General features: G+C 31.0%; 1 protein-coding gene across 1 annotated transcript in view; it reads right to left on the reverse strand.

Moving 5' to 3' along the window:
- Positions 1-17,133: 17,133 nt before the first annotated feature.
- Positions 17,134-22,651, reverse strand: part of LOC107483176 (protein ALP1-like) — a 7,252-nt gene continuing 1,734 nt past the window's right edge. Inside the window, exon 4 of the mRNA XM_021140011.2 lies at positions 17,134-17,265. Within this exon, the coding sequence (XP_020995670.2) occupies positions 17,134-17,265 (132 nt within the window). The remainder of the gene's footprint in view (positions 17,266-22,651) is intronic.

Here is a 22,651-nt window from a genome sequence, read left to right on the forward strand (position 1 = left end):
TTGAAAATTTCTGATACATCAAATGAAAATATGATTTTTGGTGAATTTTCTAAGAACAGTGTAGCTTGCTGTCTTGGCGCAGAGATTTCAAACTTAAAATCAATTTTTGCAAGAGAAATGGTTTTTCTTTTTATTTTATTCAACTAAACTATTTCAACTGGGTTCGAATCTATAGGATAATTTTGTTTTGAGTCTAGAGACAGAGAATTAGGCTTGTAAACTTCTGTGACACCTATTTAAGACTTTTGGTTCGTTTTAAGATATTAAAATGTCGAGAAGGTCCTAGGTGATTTTAACTTGGTAATTTGATAAAAAGTTAGAAAACAGAGATTTAGGTTTCTGGTGTATTGAGAATGAGTTTGGTTGAGAGAGAAGGAAGAGTAGTGAACTCGGTGATGGCCAACAATGAATTGAGAAACTAATGAACTGACGAGTTTGGGATGGAAATTATGAATTGATGATGGATGTGATAAGTTGAGGACTCAAAAAGGAATGGATGATTCTGATGAATGTTGAGAGTGTGTCAGGCACTATATCATTGGAATGTTGAGAATCGATAATTGACAGTTGATTGGGATAAGAAATGGTGATGACCGGTGATGATTTGAGGTGGATGGACTTGTTCGATGTGAAAAGTGTGACAGGCACTATATCCTTGGAATGATAGTGTGCCAGGCACTATATCCTTGGAATGATTTGTGATGGATTATATGTTGTTGTTTTTTTCCTTCTCTGCCGCAAGAGTGTACCAAGCACTATATCCTCGAAATGAGCATGCAAGTAGGCCAGGCACTATATCCTCAGAACGATAGTGTGCTAGGCACTATATCCTCAGAACAAAAGCGTGCTAGGTGCTATATCCTCGGACGTGGCAGAAAGGCGACATCCGAAAGGATGTGTCGGGTTGGCATTCATAGACCGACAAGTGATATCACGAGCCAATAGGATAGACATTCATCATATGCATCTCTTATGTGCTTGTTTGCTTTGACTACTTGGGTTTGCCTGATTGTACAATATGCCTACATGCTTCTTGAATTACTTGTTATATATGATTATTACCTATGTATTACTTACTTACATTAATTGTGTTTGTCTGGTGCTGAGGAGGTTAGGTAGGCGGTGGCGATGGGATCGTACAGAGGTTAGGGTGGTGAAGGCTGTGGGATACAACGGTGTGATTAGTATTAGTTAGAATTTTCCTAAGTTTAGATAACCCGGTTTATAGTTTAAGTTTCCAATTTATTTATTTTATTTTATTCTAAGCTTGAATATCGGTTTGGTGTGAAGTTCTAGGATTGCCTTCGGCGTCCCAGAGCCTTACATCTTACATCATTGGGCATTGTTACCATACTGAGAACCTCCAATTCTCATACCATATATTGTTGTTGTTTTTCAGACGCAAGTTGCAAATCCACTTCGGTGAGATTGCAGATATGGTGACAGAGCAGAGTATGGTTCCTCCTTGGTTTAATTCTATTTTGGTTTGTTGTAGTTACTCTCACATCTTTTTGTATTTATCTTTATGGCCTTAGAGGCTTACTTGAGAGATAAGTTGTATAAGCTGTTTTTAACTTCAAAACTCTGTATTTTTTTTTGTTGTAACTAGTCGACTTAAACTCCGCAAGTTACGGCTAGTTCTCTATTATTATATTACTATTATATCTATATATGTTCTATTCTCTTGCATCTATACCTTGTATCTTGTGCGTTAGTTTCGTGTGAACGTTTTGCGCTTTTGTAATTCTATCTTTGAGCTTATTCCTTCATCAGACTTTTAGAATATATTATTTCCTTCTATACATAAATATGTATAAGCCTTAGGACTGCCGTAACCTCTAATTAACCTTTGCTTTACAGATAGAGGTAAACCTTGGGGTAATTGGAGTGTTACATTTAGTGGTATCAGAGTGGTTCATCCTTGTGAGCCTGAAGGATGCACCAATTGTGCTTCGTTGCACACTCTGAGTCATTTTTCTTTCATGCTATTTAGGATATCTGCTTGATATGCATAGCAGGCTTGTTTGTGAGTGCCTTTGGGTATAATTGAAGCACATAGCATGAGATATTGAGACTAATCACCTCGATATCGATTGTTTGGCGTGGAAAGAAAACCTGAATGGCAACTCGCGGATGAGGTTGATCACATTAACGGAGAGGTAGTAAGGATGACCAGCCTAGTCAATGTGTTTCGAGCTCAACATGTTCAAGAGGGCCAGTTCGTGGAGTTTGCGGCATATTGGTTGATGGGTACGGCTCAGCACTAGGAGCAACGGAAGTAACGACGGATGCTTTTACGATTTTTAATCATGATTTTTCATTTCTAGCCAGTATGGTTTTGAACCTTATTGAAATTTTTTTTGAGGTTTCAAATGATTTTTAAAGTTGGTTTGGAACTTTGGTTTAAATGATTTAGTTTTGAAAGTTATTCGAGGTTCTTGGTTTAAATGACATGGTTTAAAAAGAAAAGTGAGTTCTTCGAATTATGTTCATTTGTGAATTTGGTTTCCAAATTATCTTACCGAAAGAAATTCCAACTGAAAAGTTTTTATTTAAAAAACCGTGATTTCAAGTATTTGACTTATGAAGAAATGATTTTGACTCCTTTGAAAAAGCGTTAACAAGGACTATGTTTAGATTGAATTTGTTTTAAAGGTTTTGAAAAGTATTACAAATTCGGTATTTGTTTTAAGAAAAACTTTAGATGCGTAATAACGATAATCAGAGTGACGCAGTGGAAGGAGAAAGGGAACATCGGCACGGTAGGACGATTTGATTGGGATATATCGCGTAACTCGGATTTTTGAGGGTAAAAATATTTTTAAGAAGGGGAGTATGTAAGAACCCGCGTTTTCATGTAAAACCATTTTAATGAAATGATTTTAGTGCCCGGAGTAGATTCAAAATTTAGAAGTTTTATTTTGAATATATAAATGTGACATTTGGTTTCCGTGGAGTTTTCTGAGTTGAAAAATGTATTTCTTTCAAAAAATTTTGTAAAAATACGTACTGACGCTTAAGTTGGCACTACCGGCTCTAGTCTGTCCAGTACTGCCTATTTTAGAAAATAAGATTTTGGAAAATAAGATTTTGGAAAATTGACTTATTGTTTTGAAAGGATAAAAATAATTTAGAATCGAAAACCGGACACTAATCTTAGAGGTTTTGGCCCAAAGTGGGCCAAACAAACCTAAAATGCTAACGGGTTGGACCGGGCCTAAACCTGGCCTAAGGTACAACATATATTTATGTGTTTAATGAGTTTTAAACTCATTTTTTTGGGAAAAGAGAGTGGGCCGCGGATTTAAAGAAGAGAGGAGAAGGGGGGTGGTGTTACTATTCACCTCCACCTTCCGGGAGCCATATCTTGAGCTACGGACCTCCGATTGACAAGCCGTTTGTGACCACGCGAAGCTCGTGACAAGCTCTTCCTTTCTATCCAAAAAAATTTTGTAAGATCTCACGTCTCCATCCCCAGTTTCCAGCCCTAGATTCTGCGCATTTTTATGTGTGGTTTTTGAGTAGATTTTGTGGTTTTGATTGTTTAGGTGATTTCTAGTGGCAAGTAATTGTTGGATTTTACCCCTACTCTCGTTGGATAATGTAAGGTTTTACTAAATCGTTGTGTTTATTTATTTTGTGTATCTTAGGTTTTGATTTTGGTGATATATGTGTTGTTAGTTTGAGCTTTGGTATTTGTTGGAGTTGGTTGAGGCTTTGGATCAAGGTTGGTGGCTTCATTTTGGTGTTTGGTACGTTTGGGAATGGGCCAAGGTATGGTTTCGATTTTCTTTATGTAATATGTAATATTTTTGGATACTTAGGCTAGAGGCCCATAAGATAGGTTTGAATTAAAATGGATGTTGAGTTATTGAATTTTGAGATATGATGATTTATGATGATTTGATGAGCTTTGGTTATGTTGATGTAAGTGTTGCATGGCAATTGATGAGTTGAAATGATTGATAAATGGTTATATTGACGTTGGTAGTATGATGTTGGAGATTGATATTGAATTTGATGATAGAGTGAGGATTGGTGTTGTTAATGGGAATTGATAGATGTTGTATTGGTGTTTTGTAGAAGGAATTGAAATAACAATGATGATGATTGTTGATATTTAATGATTATGAAGTTGATGATGAATGTGTGATTTATTGTTGTTGATGAGGGCTTGTTGATATAGTTGGTGATTGATGAAGAATATTGATGTTGTTGGTAATTTGAAGGAGTTGATAAATTAGATATTAAATGTTGGATGTGAATATTAGGATTGTTTGTGATGATTTTTGGTTTGTTGGAGAATAATGATTTTGATGGTATGGAATAGTGTAAATGAGAGATTATGAATGATTGAGATTGAGAAATAAGCGATATGGACTTTTAGGTTGTTTTGGTATTGTTTGGATTATGATTAGATTGGTTTTGGTTGAAATATTTTGAAAATTGAGGTTTGGCAAAATTCTGCATAATCTATTTTCTGACAGTAGCTTCGGACGCTTTTTGGGAACGATCAAACCATCACAATTGACTGGGATTAATTTTTCTCGAATCTTTGTGATGTGTAGAAAAATCTTGGAAAATTTGGTTAGGTAGGCGGTGACAATGGGATCGCACAGAAGTTAGGGTAGTGAAGGCTGTGGGATACAACGGTGTGATTAGTATTAGTTAGAATTCTCCTAAGTTTAGATAATCCGATTTATGGTTTAAGTTCCTGATTTATTTATTTTATTTTATTCTAAGCTTGAATATCGATTTGGTATGAAGTTCTAGGATTGCCTTCGGCGTCCCGGAGCCTTACATCTTACATCATTGGACACTGTTACCATACTGAGAACCTCCGGTTCTCATACCATATGTTTTTATTTTTCAGACGCAGGTTGCAAATTCACCTCGATGACATTGCGGATATGGTGACAGAGCAGAGTTTGGTTTCTCCTTGGTTTAATTCTATTTTGATTTGTTGTAGTTACTCTCACATCTTTTTGTATTTATCTTTATGGCGTTAGAGGCTTACTTGAGAGATAAGTTGTATAAGCTGTTTTTAACTTCAAAACTCTGTATTTTTCTGGTTGTAACTAGTCAAATTAAACTCCGCAAGTTACGGCTAGTTCCCTATGATTATATTACTATTATATCTATATATGTTCTATTCTCTTGCATCTATACTTTATATCTTGTGCGCTAGCTTCGTGTGAACGTTTTGTGCTTTTGTAATTCTGTCTTTGAGCTTATTGCTTCATCAGACTTCTAGAATATATTATTTCCTTCTATATATAAGTATGTATGTTAAGAATAAATAGAATCCAATTAGATCAATTAGTATCATTTATATTTATATAGCGTATCTGTTTATTAATTGTAGGATTCTATGGTTTTATTACTTTGATTCTACTAGCAGCTATATATACCCCTTGTACATTGTAATTTTCCATATACTGAATAATACACAAAGCACTTTCTTTAGTTTGGTCTCTTGTTTCTAACATGGTATCAAGAGTTTAGGTTTTTTTTTCAATGAAAATTAGTTCATAGTCCTTTGTTTTTTCCTCTTTCGGCAGTGTTCTTTGGTTTCTCTTTTGCTCCTTTTTCAGATGCTTTGGTTCGTCACCGCCTTTACCACTGCCTTCGACTTGTCGTTGTGAGTTCAACGAGTCCAGCCTCGTCACCAGAAACCACCGCACGCACCACCACGCCCCGCTTGAAGGTCGCCATCCGTTTGTTTCTAAGCAATACTTTGTGCTCAGCTTTCATCTCCTTCCTGCCGCTTTGGCTCGTCACCGCCGCCACCATTGCCTTTAACTCGTTGCAACATTTCCAACGCCACTAGACTCCGCTGGACGCGCTGCCTGAAGTTGGCTGTTCGATTGCAGGCGTTCTCCTTCCAGAAGCATCCGCCGCAGTTGGATCAGCGCCCCAGATCAACGGCTCAGCAACACGCACGTGTCAACCAGACGAGAGACAGGCCGTGATTGACCCGACCCGATTTGCCATCCCGTTTGCCACCTCACGCCCAGTCAACCGCTGACGTGTCTTGAATCTCCAATCACTCCGTGCCATGTGTCATTGCCTGTTGATGTGGCAGACAGTGGGACCCTTCATAAGGTTTTTTGGTGAGCTCTTTCCAATTTCGGCCTCGAATTTCTCATTTTTTGCTCCAAAACTGCAGTTTTTCTCTCCTCTCCTTAATTTGTGTGTCTACTATTATGGAAACATCAGCTATTTTTGCTGCCACAGACAGGCAGGGTACTTTTTGTCGAAACTGTAACCGGTCCGGGCACCTCTTCTCCGACTATCCTTCTGTTGAATGTCGCATATGCCACCAAAAAAGTCACATCAGCTACCATTGTTCACAGCTGTTCTGCCACTATTGCAAGCTCTCGGGACATTTGATTACTACCTGTCCTACTCGCCCACCACGTCCTGCTCCACTCAAGTATCATTCTTGTCCCAACTTCTCTACGAATGTGCCTACTTCTACTGTTGCTGCTACTACTGAATCTACCTCTGATTCTCTCAACATGTCTCCTATCTCTCTATCTGATATTGTGTCTCTTCTTCAGCGTCTTCTCTCCATTTCTGGTAATACCCCAGCTGCTTTTTCGAATCCTCCAGGTAATTCTAAATGGTATTTTGACTCGGGTTATTTTAATCACATGTCTCCACTGCGTAATCTATTCTCGTCTTTGTCTATCACTACAAATGCACTTTCTGTCAATACTGCTAATGGTTCCCTCTTACATACGACACACAAGGGTTCTATCTCCCAGTCAACTCTTAATCTCTCGGATGCTTATTATATTCCCGAATTGAACTTTAATCTTGTTTCTGTTGGTCAACTTGTTGATTTGGGTTTTGATGTCACCTTTTCTATTTCTGGTTGTCATGTACAGGATCGTCAGATGGGACAAATCATTGGGACTGGACGTAAGGTCGGAAGGTTGTTTGAACTGGAGAATCTTCATATTCCTCCTGTGCCAAATCTTTGTGCTGCTTCCTCTCTATCTACCCTTCACTTAGGGCATCAACGTCTTGCCCACAGCTCTTTAGGAAAATTGTGTCCTCTTGTGTCTCAAGGTGTTTTGGGTCAAGTTCCAAATGAATCTTTTGATTGTATTTCTTGTCAAATTGTCAAACAACCTGCTTTATCTTTTCACAATAATTCCTCTCTTGCTTCCTCTCCTTTTGATCTCATTCACTCTAATGTTTGGGGTCCCGCTCCCACTGCTTCTATGGGTGGAGCTCGATACTTTGTCATTTTCATTGATGATTATTCATGTTTTACTTGGGTTTATTTGATGACTAATCGCCATGAGTTACTTCATATCTATATTAACTTTGTCACTATGATTAAAAATCCGTTTTCCAAGGTTATTAAGGTTTTTCGACGTGATAATGCTATGGAATACTGTGATTCCAAACTTTTAACCTTCATTGCAGAACAAGGTACTTTGTCTGAGTTTTCTTGTCCTGGTACGTCTCAACAAAATGGACGAGCTGAACGCAAACACAGTCACATTCTTGACTCTGTTTGTGCAATGCTTCTCTCTTCTTCGTGTCCTGAGCGTACTTGGGGTGAAGCTATTTTTACTGCTGTTCATGATATCAATAGACTCCCTTCTTCTATTCTTGGTAATGTTACTCTCTTTGAGTGTGTTTATCGTACCTCTCCAAATTATAGTTCTCTTCAAGTTTTCGGTTGTGTCTGTTTTGTTCTTCTTCAGCCTCATGAACATAGTAAACTTGAACCTCGGGCTCGTATGTGTTATTTTCTTGGTTATGGGACTAAACACAAAGGTTATCGTTGTTGGGATCCTCTCTCTAAATGTGTTTGTATATCTCGTCATGTTATTTTCTGGGAGCATCACATGTTTTCTCGGTTCTCCTCCTTTGAGTCCATTCGTCCTACTTTGTTACCTTTTTTCACTAGCCCCAATGTTGATCTTTTCCTAGTGATGATTCTACAGGTTCTGTCTCGAGTCACCCTCCACAGCCTCCTGTTCTTCTGCCTTCTCCATCTCCCGATGATTCTCGACTGTATGCCGATCCCGCTCCTATCGTCATGTCTCCTCCTCCCACTCGTTCTTCTAGGGTAAGAAATTCCCATTCTCATCTTCTTTATTATCATTGTTTTTCCACTGTTCTTCATCAACATGAACCTAAGTCATTCAGAGAAGCCTCCATAAATCCTTATTGGCAACAAGCAATGTAGGAAGAAATACAGGCACTTGAAAAAGTACACACTTGGGATTTAGTTGATCCTCCTTCTAATCAGGAAGTTGTGGGAAGCAGATGGGTATACAAGATCAAGACTCGCTCTGATGGTTCTATTTACCGTTATAAGGCACGATTAGTTGCTCAGGGTTGTACGCAAGAGTATGGTATTGACTATGAAGAGACTTTTGCTCCTATTGCGTGGCTCACATATGTTCGAGCTCTTTTAGCTATTGCTGCGGTCAGAAAATGGTCTCTCAGTCAAATGGATGTAAAGAATGCTTTTCTTAATGGAGATTTAAAAAAGACGGTCTATATGAAACCCCTTTCAGGTTATCCTTGTCCTTCTAGCAAAGTTTGTCTCCTTCGCAAGGCACTCTATGGACTTAAGCAAGCTCCTCATGAATGGTTCGACAAGTTCAGCACTACCATATGCAATCTTGATTTCACTTGCAGCCCTCATGAGAATGCTCTCTTCATTCGTAAAACCGAACGTGGAGTTGTTCTTTTACTTCTGTATGTTGATGACATGATCATTACTGGAGATGATGTTAATGGTATCTCTGATCTCAAGGCATCCCTTCAGCGTACTTTTGAGATGAAAGATCTTGGTTCTCTCAGCTACTTTCTTGGCCTAGAAGTCATATCCCCTCGATGATGGCATCTATCTCTCTCAAGCTAAATATGCTTCAGATCTCCTTGCTCGAGCCAGAATTATAGATAGTCGCACTAAGTCTACTCCTCTTGAGCCTAATGTTCGATTTACTCATATGGATGACACTATTTTTGATAATCCTACACTTTATCGACTGCTAGTTGGAAGACTGGTCTACTTAACCGTCACCCTACCAGACATCGCCTATCCGGTTCATGTCCTTAGCCAGTTCTTGTCATCTCCTCGTACTACTCACTATGCGGTAGTTCTTCGCATTCTTCGCTACATCAAAGACACCCTATTCCATGGCCTTTATTTTTTTACCCATTCATCTTTATCCCTTCATGAGTACTCAAATGTTGATTGGGCTGGTGATCCCACTGATCGTCGTTCCACTACTGGTTATCGTTTGTTTCTTGGCGACTCTCTCATTTTCTGGCGAGCTAAGAAGCAAACATTCACTGTTTGATCAAGCACATAAGTTGCATATCGTGCTCTCGCTGACACCACTGCTGAAGTTATCTCGATTCGTTGGCTTCTCAAAGACTTGGGTGCTCCTCAGTCATTCCCAACTGATATTTTTTGTGACAACCGTAGTACTATTCAGATTGCCTATAATGATGTGTTTCATGAACGCACCAAATACATTGAGATTGATTGTCACTTTATTCGGCAACGTATCTTTATTGATGTTGTTCGTCTCATTGCTGTTGGAACACTGGATCAGACAGTTGATATCTTCATGAAGGCTTATCATCCGACTCGTTTTTGGACTCTGTTATCCAAACTCAAGATGGTATCTTTAGCTCCCACTTGAGTTTGAGGGGGGATGTTAAGAATAAATAGAATCCAATTAGATCAATTAGTATAATTTGTATTTATATAGCATATCTGTTTATTAATTGTAGGATTCTATAATTTTATTACTTTGATTCTACTAGCAGTTATATATACCCCTTATACATTGTACTTTTCCATATACTGAATAATACACAAAATACTTTCTTTAGTTTGGTCTCTTGTTTCTAACAATGTATAAGCCTTAGGACTGTCGTAATTTCTAGAAATAAAGCTTGGGGTAATTGGGGTGTTACAATCTCAATATAAATGTTTTTAGTCACTATAAAAAAATTTAAATTATCCATAATTGATATAGTCAGAATATGATAAAAAGAAGACATGGCTATTAATTTGAAAATTCTACTTATACATCTATTCACAATTATATTCATTATTATACTATCTGATAATTGAATTTTTCTTTTGAATCTATTTTAATTTAAATTTAACTCGGCAACAAAAAATATTATAGAGATCCTACACTATTTAATTAATTTTCTTATGTACTTCAACTTTTACAAATTTAATTTTACAGAATAATAACGATTGATACAAATATTAAAAATTCTTCAAATTATCATAAAAATAGTAAGTAATAATATTAAAAAATAATAAAATTGATTTCCTTTTCTTTTAAATTATTGAGACCCTACTTAAATGAAAAACTATTCTATTTGGACTATAGCTCATTAGTCATTAGCTATAGAGTAATAACAATTGATTCAAGGATTAAAATTTTTTTAAATTATCATAAAATGAAAATATTCAAGTAACAATATTTAATAAAATAAAATAAAATAAAATTAATAATGAAAGCAATGGATCACACAGTCAGAAATAACATATAAATTTAAGGTTTTTTTATTTTTACAATAAATTAAAAAATCAAAATGAAATTTAATCTTTTTTTTTCATATTGCCAATTAATTAAAGAGGATTTGGAAATTTTAACAGGTTTAATTATAAATAATATCTTTGTATAAAGAGTGAAATAAACATTAAGTGTTAAGTTAGACAAAATCAAAAGATCCTTGTATGATTAAAATTCTATAAGTATCATTGTACGATAATTGTGGCTAAAAAGAAATAGACCTTTTATAGAAATTAATATGCAACTTCGTTTAATGAATATTATTTTACAGTCTAATATACATGTGTAAGCTTGAGAACGTTCAATTATTATATATTAAGAAGTATAATTTCATTTTAGATAGGATTAATTCAAATAAAATAAGCTTGTAGTTGGTTTTGAAATAATTCAGTTAACTGTTTAAAATATGTTTAATTATTATATTAGTTTTTATGTGTGTAACTATTAGTAACATGCATCCCACTCATAGCCATCAATAGATAACATTAAAGTAACAGTAATTAATAGTAACAAAAACAAAATAATGAAGATTATTGGATATATGTATAAATGTACGTATGCTTGCAATATTGCAGAGTATTAGAATAATTCCAATAATATATATCTTTTGTTTGTTTATTATATACTTGATATTCTTTAAATAATAGTTATCACATATCTTAAAGTACCATGTTTGGTAGTATGTATCAATCTCGACCTTGCACGTTTATCTCGACCTTACATGTATGTATTTTCATCCTTAGTTTTTTCTCCCACTTCATCTTCTAAGTATCTTCCTTAGCTTTTTTTTATCTCAATAAATAGTACAAATATAATAATTTATTAATTTTGTTTCATTTGTCTATTTTAACTTGTCCACAATTTGCCATGAGCCAGGTACAGGTAAAGGAAAGAGACTATACAGAATAACGGACGCAAAGAAATATCGGTGTTCAGTCAGAAATTGAGAACCGAGTAAAGAAGAATATAAATGATGATGGTAGCAATGGTAATGATAATAATAAAGAGAGAGGTCATTTACAAAAAATATGCTAAAGGAACAAATCTATTTATTATTTATTATCTACCAAAATGTTATATAAATAATTATTTCATGTATCACAATTGCAAATAAGTGAAGTTTGACATGAAACTACTTCTTCCAAAAGATAAATCCGTTAGAAAAAAAGAACGTAGATGATTATATCTCTAACACTTCTCCTCAAATATAAAGTCTCTTTTGAATTTGTTTAATTTTTATACATGTCTTATTTTCTCCTTCATCTCACCAAACAACACATAATAATTTATTATTTTTGTTTCATTTGTCTATGATAATTTCAACTTGTCCACAATTTTTTGTGAGTTAGGTACATAGAACAAGTAGAAGAAAAGGGCAATACAGAATAACAAACACAAAAAAACATGGCAATAAACAGGAGTTGAACTAAAAATTGAGAACTAAGTAAAAGAGAATATAAATGATGATGATAGCAATGATAATGACAATAATAAAGAGAGAGAATATTTACAAATAATATTTCATGGGAACAAATCTATTTATTATTTATTATCCACCTAAATGTTATATCAACATTTAAGTCATGTATAACAATTGCAAATAAGTGAAGTGTGACATGAAATCGCTTTTCTCAAAAGCTTAACCCGAGAGGAGAAGGGAATATGAATGATTATATCTCTAACACTTTTCATCAAACAAGAACTATTTTGGATTTGCTTGATTTTTTCGTAGGTCTTATTTTCTCCTTTTATTTGTTTTATGCTATTTTTCAACTTTTGAAATTCATATAGGATTGAACTTTAGACTTTTTAGACATAAAACTCTTTATATTTGTCTTGTGCTAATTCTTCAACTTTCAGGATTCAGCAAAGATTGAACTCTAAATCTTTCAAACATATAGCTCTAATAGCATGTCATGAAATTATGTCTCCCAAAAAATTAAGTTTGACATGAAATCACTTCTTCTAAAACTTAACCCCATAGAAATTGGCAGAAGAAGATGAGACAAAAATGAAGAAGAACCGTGATGAAGGTAGTACAATAAATGAGCAGCATTTATGGTGACATAGAGAGCAGTCTATGCATGAAATACAAGAAAAAATCCTTGACTTGCGTAAGATAGAATATTTAAATTAGCAAGGGGAAGGTACAGAAAAAAAGAGATCTTTAATTTGAATGATGTTCTTAGCGGGCGACACAAAATAAAACTATCATCATGACATTTATGTTCCACTGACTCTATACTCGATTCGTAATGAAGAGTAACAATTTCTCTATAATAATAAAAATTTTGATATAACTTCATTAAAAATAAATAGTAAAAATAATAATATTCTAAATCTCCCCCTTATCCTTATGACATTTTGTATTTCAATATCCAATATCACTTTTTCTAAAAACAACTTTTTTTGTGATCAAGGTTTTGAAAATCCATGTGAAGTTTATTTGAATTAAATATTGAAAAAGTTAAAAGTTTAACGAAAATTTAATTTGAGATACATTAGATATAAGAAATTTAATATATCTATATTTGATATGTATTTTAAAAAAAATATATTTTATTATTTTAAATTGATCAACTTTTAAAAATATCATTTTAGTTTAATCAATTTTTTTATTATTTTTTATTTTTTGTATTTTTTAAACCAGACTTATTTATTAACATTTTTTATTAATTTGGTTATTTGGGTAACCAACCTGAATTTTCAAGAAACATGCATGTTATCTACTCAATCTTTTCGAACGTATTTTACATGTATATATCTTTACCTTTAGTTTTTTTCTCCCACTTCATCTTTTACATTCCTTCCTTTTTCATCCCATTAAACAATACATATATAATAATTTATTAATTTTGTTTTATTTGTTTATAATTATTTTAACTTGCCCACAATTTGCTATGAACCAGATAAAGAGAGAAGATATTTACAAAAAATATTTTAAAGGAACTAATTTATTTATTATTTATTATCTACCAAAATATAATATTATATAATAAATTAATTAACTCAAGTATAACAATGGCAAAGAAGTGAAGTTTGACATGAAATCACTTCTTTCAAATAGTAAATTCGATAGAAAAAGAGAGTATGAATGATTATATCTCTAACATTTTTCTTCAAAAAAAGAGTCTTTTTTGGATTTATTTAATTTTTATATAGGTCTTATTTTCTCCTTCATCTCACTAAACAACACATAATAATTTATTATTTTTGTTTCATTTGTCTGTGATGATTTTAACTTGTCCACAATTTTTTATGAGCCAAGTACATAGAACATGTAGGAAAGAGACGATACAGGATAATGGACACAAAAAAACATGGAGATTAAGCAGGAGTTTAGCCAGAATTTTCAAGCCGAGTCAAAGAGAATATAAATTATGATGGTAGTAATGGTAATGACAATTATAAAGAAAGATGATATTTACAAATAATATTCTATGGGAACAAATTTATTTATTATTATTATCCACCAAAATGTTATATAAACAATCAAGTCATGTATAACAATTGCAAATAAGTGAAATTTGGCAGAAAATCACTTTTCTCAAAAGTTTAACCAAATAGGACATGGGAATAAGAATAATTATATTTCTAACACTTTTCATCAAGTAAGAACCGTTTTAGGTTTACTTGATTTTTTCATAGGTCTTATTTTCTCTTTTTATTTGTCTAAGACTTTTTTTGTCAACTTTTGAAATTCATCAAGGATTGAATTTTAGACTTTTCAGAAATAAAACTCTTTACATTTGTCTTTTGCTAATTTTTAACTTTCGAGATTTAGCAAGGATCAAATTCCAAACTTTTTGAATAGTGAGCTCTGATACCATGTCATAAAACCACGTCTTCTAAAAGCTTTAGGTGATAGGAGAAGGCAACATACATGATTATATCTCTAACAAAGCTAAGGGTGTAATTTTAGAAATAAATGGTCATTTATATTAAAAATTTAATTTTAATACACTATCAGTATAATGTGCATTCAATTACATAATACTACATTAAAAAATAATTTTTTTTATATTGACAACATGAATGGTTATCTGAAAAAATAGAGATAATTAAACTAATATATAAAATATTTTACAGTATTAGTGATCAAAATTAAACTATTATAATAATTGAAATAATTTTAATACTTTATTCATTAGTTGTTCTAATATTTGTTATTATTACTTTATTATCTACCAACTTTGACATAATTGCTTTTAACATTTTAAAAAATTAGTATAATTAAAAACGACTTAATATAAGTTTTAAATTGGTAGTAGTATTTAAAAAAATAAAAATATATAATACGTATTTTTTTCTCATGCATATACCTTCACTCTTAGTTTTTTTTTTTTATTCTATGCATATACCTTCACTTTGGTTTTCAAGAATCATGCATGTCACTCTCTTAATCTTTCCTAACGTATTCTATATATATACCTTTGTTCATAATTTTCTCCCTCACATCATCATCTACGGACCTTCCTTTTTCAGCTCAATATACAACACATAATAATTTATTAATTTTATTTTATTTGTCTATGATAATTTTAACCTGTCCACAATTTGTTATGAGCGGGTACATAAAATAGGTAGAGAAAAAAAGTAATACAGAGTAACGAAAGCAAAAAAAATATGAGCATTAAGCAGGAGTTGAGCCAGAAATTAAAAGTCGAGTCAGAGAATATAAATGGTGTCCGTAATAATGGTAATGATAATAGTAAAGAGAGAAGATATTTACAATTAATAATATTTCAAAGAAATAAATCTATTTATTATTTATTATTTGCCAAAATGTTATTTAAACAATTAACTCATGTATAATAATTGTAAAAAAGTAAAATTTTATACGAAATTGCTTCTCCTAAAAGCTTAACCACATAGGAATTGGTAAAAGAAAATGAGACAAAAATAAAAAAAAACCATAATGAGAATAACGCAATAAATGAGCAGCATTTATGGTTACATAAAGAGAAGACTACACATTAAATACAGGAAGAAATTCTTCACTTGTATAAGATAGAATTTTTAAATTAATGAGGGGAGGTACAGAAAATAAAAAAGGTATTTAATTTGACTGATGTTTTTGGCAGACGGCACAGAATAAAACTATCATCATGACATTTATATAGCATTGACTCCATACTCAACTTGAAATAGAGGGTAACAATTTCTCTACAATAATAAAAAATTTTGATATAATTTCGTTACAAATAAAAAATAAAAATAATAATATTCTAAATCTCTTCTTACTCTTATGCCATCTTGTCTTTCAATACTTAATATCACTTTTTCTAAAAATATTTTTTTGTGATCAAGGTTTTGAAATTTTACGTGAAGTGTATTTGAATTAAATGTTAAAAAAGTTAAAAATTTAATTGGAGAAAAATTCTATATAAGAAATTAATATATTTGTGATATGTATTTTTTAAAGAAATTATGTTTACTATTTTAAATTTGTCAACTGTTAAAAACTTCATATTAGTTTGATCAATTTTTTTGTTTTTTGTTGATTTTTTTTAAACCATACTTATTTAATGACCAATTCTTGATTAATTTAACCATGCAAGTCATCTTCTTAATCTTTTCAAAGGTATCTACATGCATATGTCTTCACCCTTAATTTATTTTTCTCCCATTTTATCTTTTACACCTTTCTTTTTCATCTCACTAAACAATAGATATATAATTATTATTAATTTTGTTTCATTTATCTATGATGATTTTAATTTGTCCACAATTTGCAATGAACCAGATACATAAAACATGTAAAGGAAAGAGAAAATATAGAATAATAGACGCAAAGAAACATAGGCGTTGAGCCAGAAATTGAAAACCAAGTAAAAAAAAATATAAATGATGATAGTAGCAATGGTAATGACAATAATAGAGAGTATATTTATAAAAAAATGAATAATACTCCAAATAGGTTCCCAAGAAAGTTACCATCAGACAATTTTGTCCCTCACAAAATTTAACTAAGATTTCGATCCTGAGGTTCTCAGATATCCCCCAGATATGTCCCCAAACCGTTTGATCCGGTTAAAATGGTGACGTGTCAGGTTAACTGTGACATGTCACTTTTAGGACATTTTGGTCCTCATCCACGCTGGACAAAACGACGTCGTATTGGAACCAAGGACAAAACGACGTCGTTTTGGGAGGACAAATTCTTCCCCACTTAGACAGAGAATGCAAACGGCACTGTTTTCATGTGGAGGACCTATTTGTCTTATAATAGTATCTTAGGGGACCTATTTGACCTATAATTCGTGATGTTAAAAGAAGTTATATTTACTTCAACGCAAACCTTAAAAACACATTGACATTGGTTTGTTCATTTATCAAAATGGTAATATAAACCTGAGAACCCAAACATGTTAACCACACAAATATTTGGCTTCAATAGCAACACAAACCAAATCAAGTCAATAGAAGGTTTATTTTCTTCAACACAAATTAAACGAAACCATTCTAAACAACATAACGTCTTCTTCCTCCAACATAACAAAAGGTGGTAACATAACTAAGACAACAACTTTCACGCTAATTCTTAGAAGCATCATATCTTGAAAGACTGGTTCAACCCTCGTGTTGGAATGAATTTGAACAACTTAGATACTATGCCACTGATTGCAGCTGATATTGTCTCAGCACTAACACTCTCCGAATTCTTGGCCCTAATTACTGTCTCCTTTGGATGTGTAAAAAAAAGCTGAGCTTGGAATAAAAGTATTGTTGTCACACAAAATTTTAACAATACTAATTATTCCAAGCTCAGCTTTCTTTTAGACGTCCAAAGGAGACAGTAATTAGGGCCAAGAATTCGGAGAGTGTTAGTGCTGAGACAATATTAACTGCAACCAGTGGCACAGTATCTAAGTTGTTTAAATTCATTCCAACACGAGGGTTGAACCAGTCTTTCAAAAATGATGCTTCTAAGAATTAGCGTGAAAGTAGTTGTCTTAGTCATGTTACCACCTTTTGTTATGTTGGAGGAAGAAGACGTTATATTGTTTAGAATGGTTTCGTTTAGTTTGTGTTGAAGAAAATAAACCTTCTATTGACTTGATTTGGTTTGTGTTGCTATTGAAGCCAAATATTTGTGTGGTTAACATGTTTGGGTTCTCAGATTTATGTTACCATTTTGATAAATGAACAGACCAACGTCAATGTGTTTTTAAGGTTTACATTGAAGTAAATATAACTTTTTTTAACATCACCAATTATAGGTCAAATAGGTCCCCTAAGATACTATTATAAGACAAATAGGTCCCCCACATGAAAACGGCGCCGTTTGTATTCTCTGTCTAAGTGGGGACGAATTTGTCCTCCCCAAAACGACGTTATTTTTTCCTTTGTTTCAATATGACGTCGTTTTATCCAGCGTGGATGGGGACCAAAATGTTCTAAAAGTGACATGTCACAGTTAACCTGACACGTCACCATTTTAACCGGATCAAACGGTTTTTGGGATGTATCTGGAGGATATCTGAGAACCTCAGGGTCGAAATCTTAGTTAAATTTTGTGGGGGACAAAATTGTCTGATGATAAATTTCTTGGGGACCTATTTAGGGTATTATTCTAAAAAAATATTCCAAAGGAACAAATCTATTTATTATTTATTATCTATCAAAATATTATATAAACAATTAATTCATGTGTAACAACTGTAAATAAGTGAAATTTGATATGAAATCGCTTCTTCCAAAAGGAAATTCGATAGAAAAAGAAAACATAAATGATTATATCTCTAACATTTCTCCTCAAGTAAAGAGTCTCTTTTGAATTTGTTTAATTTTTACAAAGGTCTTATTTTCTCTTTCATCTAACCAAACAACACATAATAATTTATTATTTTGTTTCATTTGTATTTGATGATTTCAACTTGCCCATAATTTACCATGAGCCATATACATAGAATATATAAAGGAAATAGACAATACAAAATAACGAACGCAAAGAAAAATGAGTGTTGAGTCAGAAATTGAGAACCGAGTCAAAGAGAATATAAATGATCATAGTAGCAATGGTAATGACAATAATAAAGGGAGAAGATATTTACAAATAATTTTCCAAATGAACCAATCTATTTATTATTTAGTATCTACCAAAATGTTATATAAACAATTAACTCATGTATAACAATTGCAAATAAGTGAAGTTTAACATGAAACCACTTCTTCCAAAAGATAAATTCGATAGAAAAAGAAAACATGAATAATTATATCTCTAACACTTCTCCTCAAGCAAAGAGTCTTTTTTTGGATTTGTTTAATTTTTATATAAGTCTTATTTTCTCATTCATCTCACCAACAACACATAATAATTTATTATTTTTATTTTATTTGTCTACAATGATTTTAAGTTGTCCACAATTTTTCATGAGCCAGGTACAGAACAGGTAGAGGAAAGAGACAATACATGATAACAAACGCAAAAAAAACATAGGCATTGAGCAAGAGTTTAGCCAAAAATTAAGAGTTGAGTCAAAGAGAATTTAAATGATGATGGTAAAAATGGTAATGACAATAATAATGAGAAGAAAGGATATTTACAAATAATATTTCAAGGGAACAAATCTATTTATTATTTATTATCCACCAAAATATTATATAAACAATTAATTCATGTATAACAATAGCAAATAAGTGAATTTTGACATGAAATTACTTTTTCCAAAAGCTTAACCCGATAGGAGAAGGAAACATAAATGATTATATCTCTATCACTTCTCATCAAGCAAGAGCTATTTTGGATTTGCTTGATTTTTTTATAGGTCATATTTTCTCCTCTTATTTGTTTTATGCTATTTTTTTAACTTTTAAAATTCATCAAGGATTGAACTCTAAACTTTTCGAACATAAAGCTCTCTATATTTGGCTTGTGCTATTTAATTTTCAACTTTCGAGATTCAGTAAGGATTGAATTCCATACCTTTTAGACATAGAGCTCTGATACTATGTCATGAAACCACGTCTCCCAAAAGTTTAAGGTGATAGGAGAAGGCATCATGAATGGTTATATCTCTAACGAAGCTAAGGGTGTAATTTTAGAAATAAATGTTAATTTTAGAAATAAATGGTTATTTATATTAAAAAATTAATTTTATTACACTTTTAATGTAACGTACATTTAATTACGTAATATTATATTAATAAAAATAATTATTTTATATTGACAAGATTATTGGTCATCTAGAAAAATAAAGATAATTAAACTAATGCGTAAAATATTAGTGCATCAAAACTAAACTATTATAATAATTGTACAAATAATTTTAATGCTTTATTCATTAGTTCTTCTAATATTTATTTGTTACTTTATTATCTACTAATTTGACATGTTTGTCTCTATCTTTTTATCTCTTTAAAAATTATTATATTTAAAAATGACATAGTTTAAGTTTTAAATTGATGGTAGCACTTACAAAAAACAAAAATAAATAACATTTTTTTCTCATGCATATATTTTAACTCTTAGTTCTTTTTTCCATGCATATGCCTTCACTCTAATATTTAAGAATCATATATGTCACTCTCTTGATTTTTTCTAATGTATTCTATATGTATATACTTTAATTTATAATTTTTTTCCCTCACATCATCTTCTATATACTTTTCTTTTTTGGCTTCAATAAACAACACATAATAATTTGTTCAGTTTGTTTTATTTGTATATGATGATTTCAACATGCTCACAATTTGTTATGAACGAAGTACATAAAATAGGTATAGAAATTAAAAGAGATAATACATAATTACGAAAGCAAAACAAATATGGACATTGAGTAGGAGTTGAGGCACAAATTGAAAGTCGAGTCCAAAAGAGAATATAAATGATGACAGTAACAATGATAATGATAACAATAATGAAAGAAGATATTTATAAATAATATTCTAAAGGAATAAATTTATTTATTATTTTTTACTAAAATATTATATAAACAATTCATTCTTGTATAACAAATGTAAATAAATGAAGTTTGATACGAAATCATTTCTCCTAAAAGTTTAATTCCATAGGAATTAGCAGAAGACTTTGACGAAAAAATAAAAAAGAATAATGATGAGGGTGACGCAATAAATGAGCAGCATTTATGGTTACATAGATAGAAGCCTACATATGAAATACAGGAAGAAATCTTTGACTTGCATAAGATGAAATTTTTGAATTAGTCTTTTTTTTCTTCTTTTATTTTCTTTTGTGCTAATTTTTTCAACTTTGGGATTTACCAAGGATTATATTGAACTATAGATGTTTAGGACATAGAATTCTGATACCATATTATAAAATCACATCTCCCAAAAATTTAAGATGATATGAGAAGGTAACATGAATAATTATATCTCTAACGAATATAAGAGTGTAATTTTAGAAATAAACGATTATTTATATTAAGAATTTAATTTTAGTACACTATGTTTTTAATTACGTAATTTTATATTAACAAAAATAATAATTTTTTATATTGACAACATAAATAATTATCTAAAAAAATAGAGGTGATTAAACTAATGTGTAAAATATTTTACAATATCATTGCATCAAAATTAAATTTTTATAATAGTGGTACAAATAATTTTGATACTTTATTCATTAGTTGTTCTAATATTTGTGTTTATTACTTTATTATCTACCAACTTTGACATATTTGCTTCTATCTTTTTATCTTTTTAGAAAATTACTATAATTAAAAATAATTTTTTATAAGTTTTCAATTGATGGTAATACCTAAAAAAATAAACATAAATTACATGTATTCTAATTGAAAAGAAATGTCCCTTTTTTTGTCCTAATTGAAAGGATAAATAACTTTTGTTTGCTCTCCATCAGTGGCGAATCCAGAAATTTTATGAGAGTGGTCAAATTAAATATAAAATAAATTAAAATATAATATAATAAAAAATTAACAAAATATAATTTATAATATATAGATCAAAATTAATAATTATATTATATAAAAATTAACATTCAACTACATACTTTAGGATTTTAATATTTTTGAAATTGGTATGTGATATTTCATATAATTAAAATTATCAATTTATCATCTGAAATAAATTTTAAAATATTTTCTTTTTCAACATATACAATCGTGTAATATGCTAAAAGTTTGTCTTTCATAGTTTTAAGGTATTGTTTTAATAATTTTTATTATTTAAAAAATCTATTCAATTATTACTGTTATCATAAAAAGAATCAAAACAAAAATCTTTTTTATAATTATTATTTTTTACTTAATCAAAATCTATATTTTTAAATAACTTTTCAATTATTTATATATTTATACGTTTTTATTATTTTTTAAACTTATTTGTTAATTACTACTAATATATAAATTTCTTTTAGTGTGTAATATACAAAAATATATTTAATTAATAATATATATATTAATTATATAATAATAATAATAAATTAATAGTACTCATTTTTTAAAAAAAAATGGAAAAACTATGACCACCTTAGACCCTCCTTAAATCCGTTTATGCTCTCTATTAAAACACACGGAATATTTATTTGTTGAAAAATTCTGTAGTGTTGACTCTGTTTGTCTGCATGCTACTCTGTTTGTTTGCATGCTATGTTATCCATAAATCCATGTGTATCTTGGTGAGAACACTATGCATTTTAGGGATTACTGGATTAGTGTTGACTGTTGAGTTTATGAATGGGAGATTGATTCTCCTTAGGGTGTGTGTGGTTCAAAGATTAAATTTTATTCCCAAGAATATTATTCCTAGGAATATAATGCCTAGGAATAAAATTACTTGGAATATAAGATTCCCATGTTTGTTTATAAAACTTGATGCATTGGAATATTATATAATAATCCTAGGAATGACTAAATTTTTGTTTGGTTGAGTTTAAATTTCTTAGTTATATTATGTAATATGTCAAAATTACCCTTACTCATTCAAATTAAAATATTAATGACTAAAATTAAATATAAAGCTAATTAAATATTATTATTTTTTACATTATTTTTTTAATTTAAAAAATATCTCTAATAATAAATTTACTAAAATATCCCTAATAATAAATATGTTTAGATAAAATTATTATTGATTATCTTTTT

Source organism: Arachis duranensis, chromosome 4 (assembly GCF_000817695.3).
Source record: "Arachis duranensis cultivar V14167 chromosome 4, aradu.V14167.gnm2.J7QH, whole genome shotgun sequence".
Taxonomy (NCBI): domain Eukaryota; kingdom Viridiplantae; phylum Streptophyta; class Magnoliopsida; order Fabales; family Fabaceae; genus Arachis; species Arachis duranensis.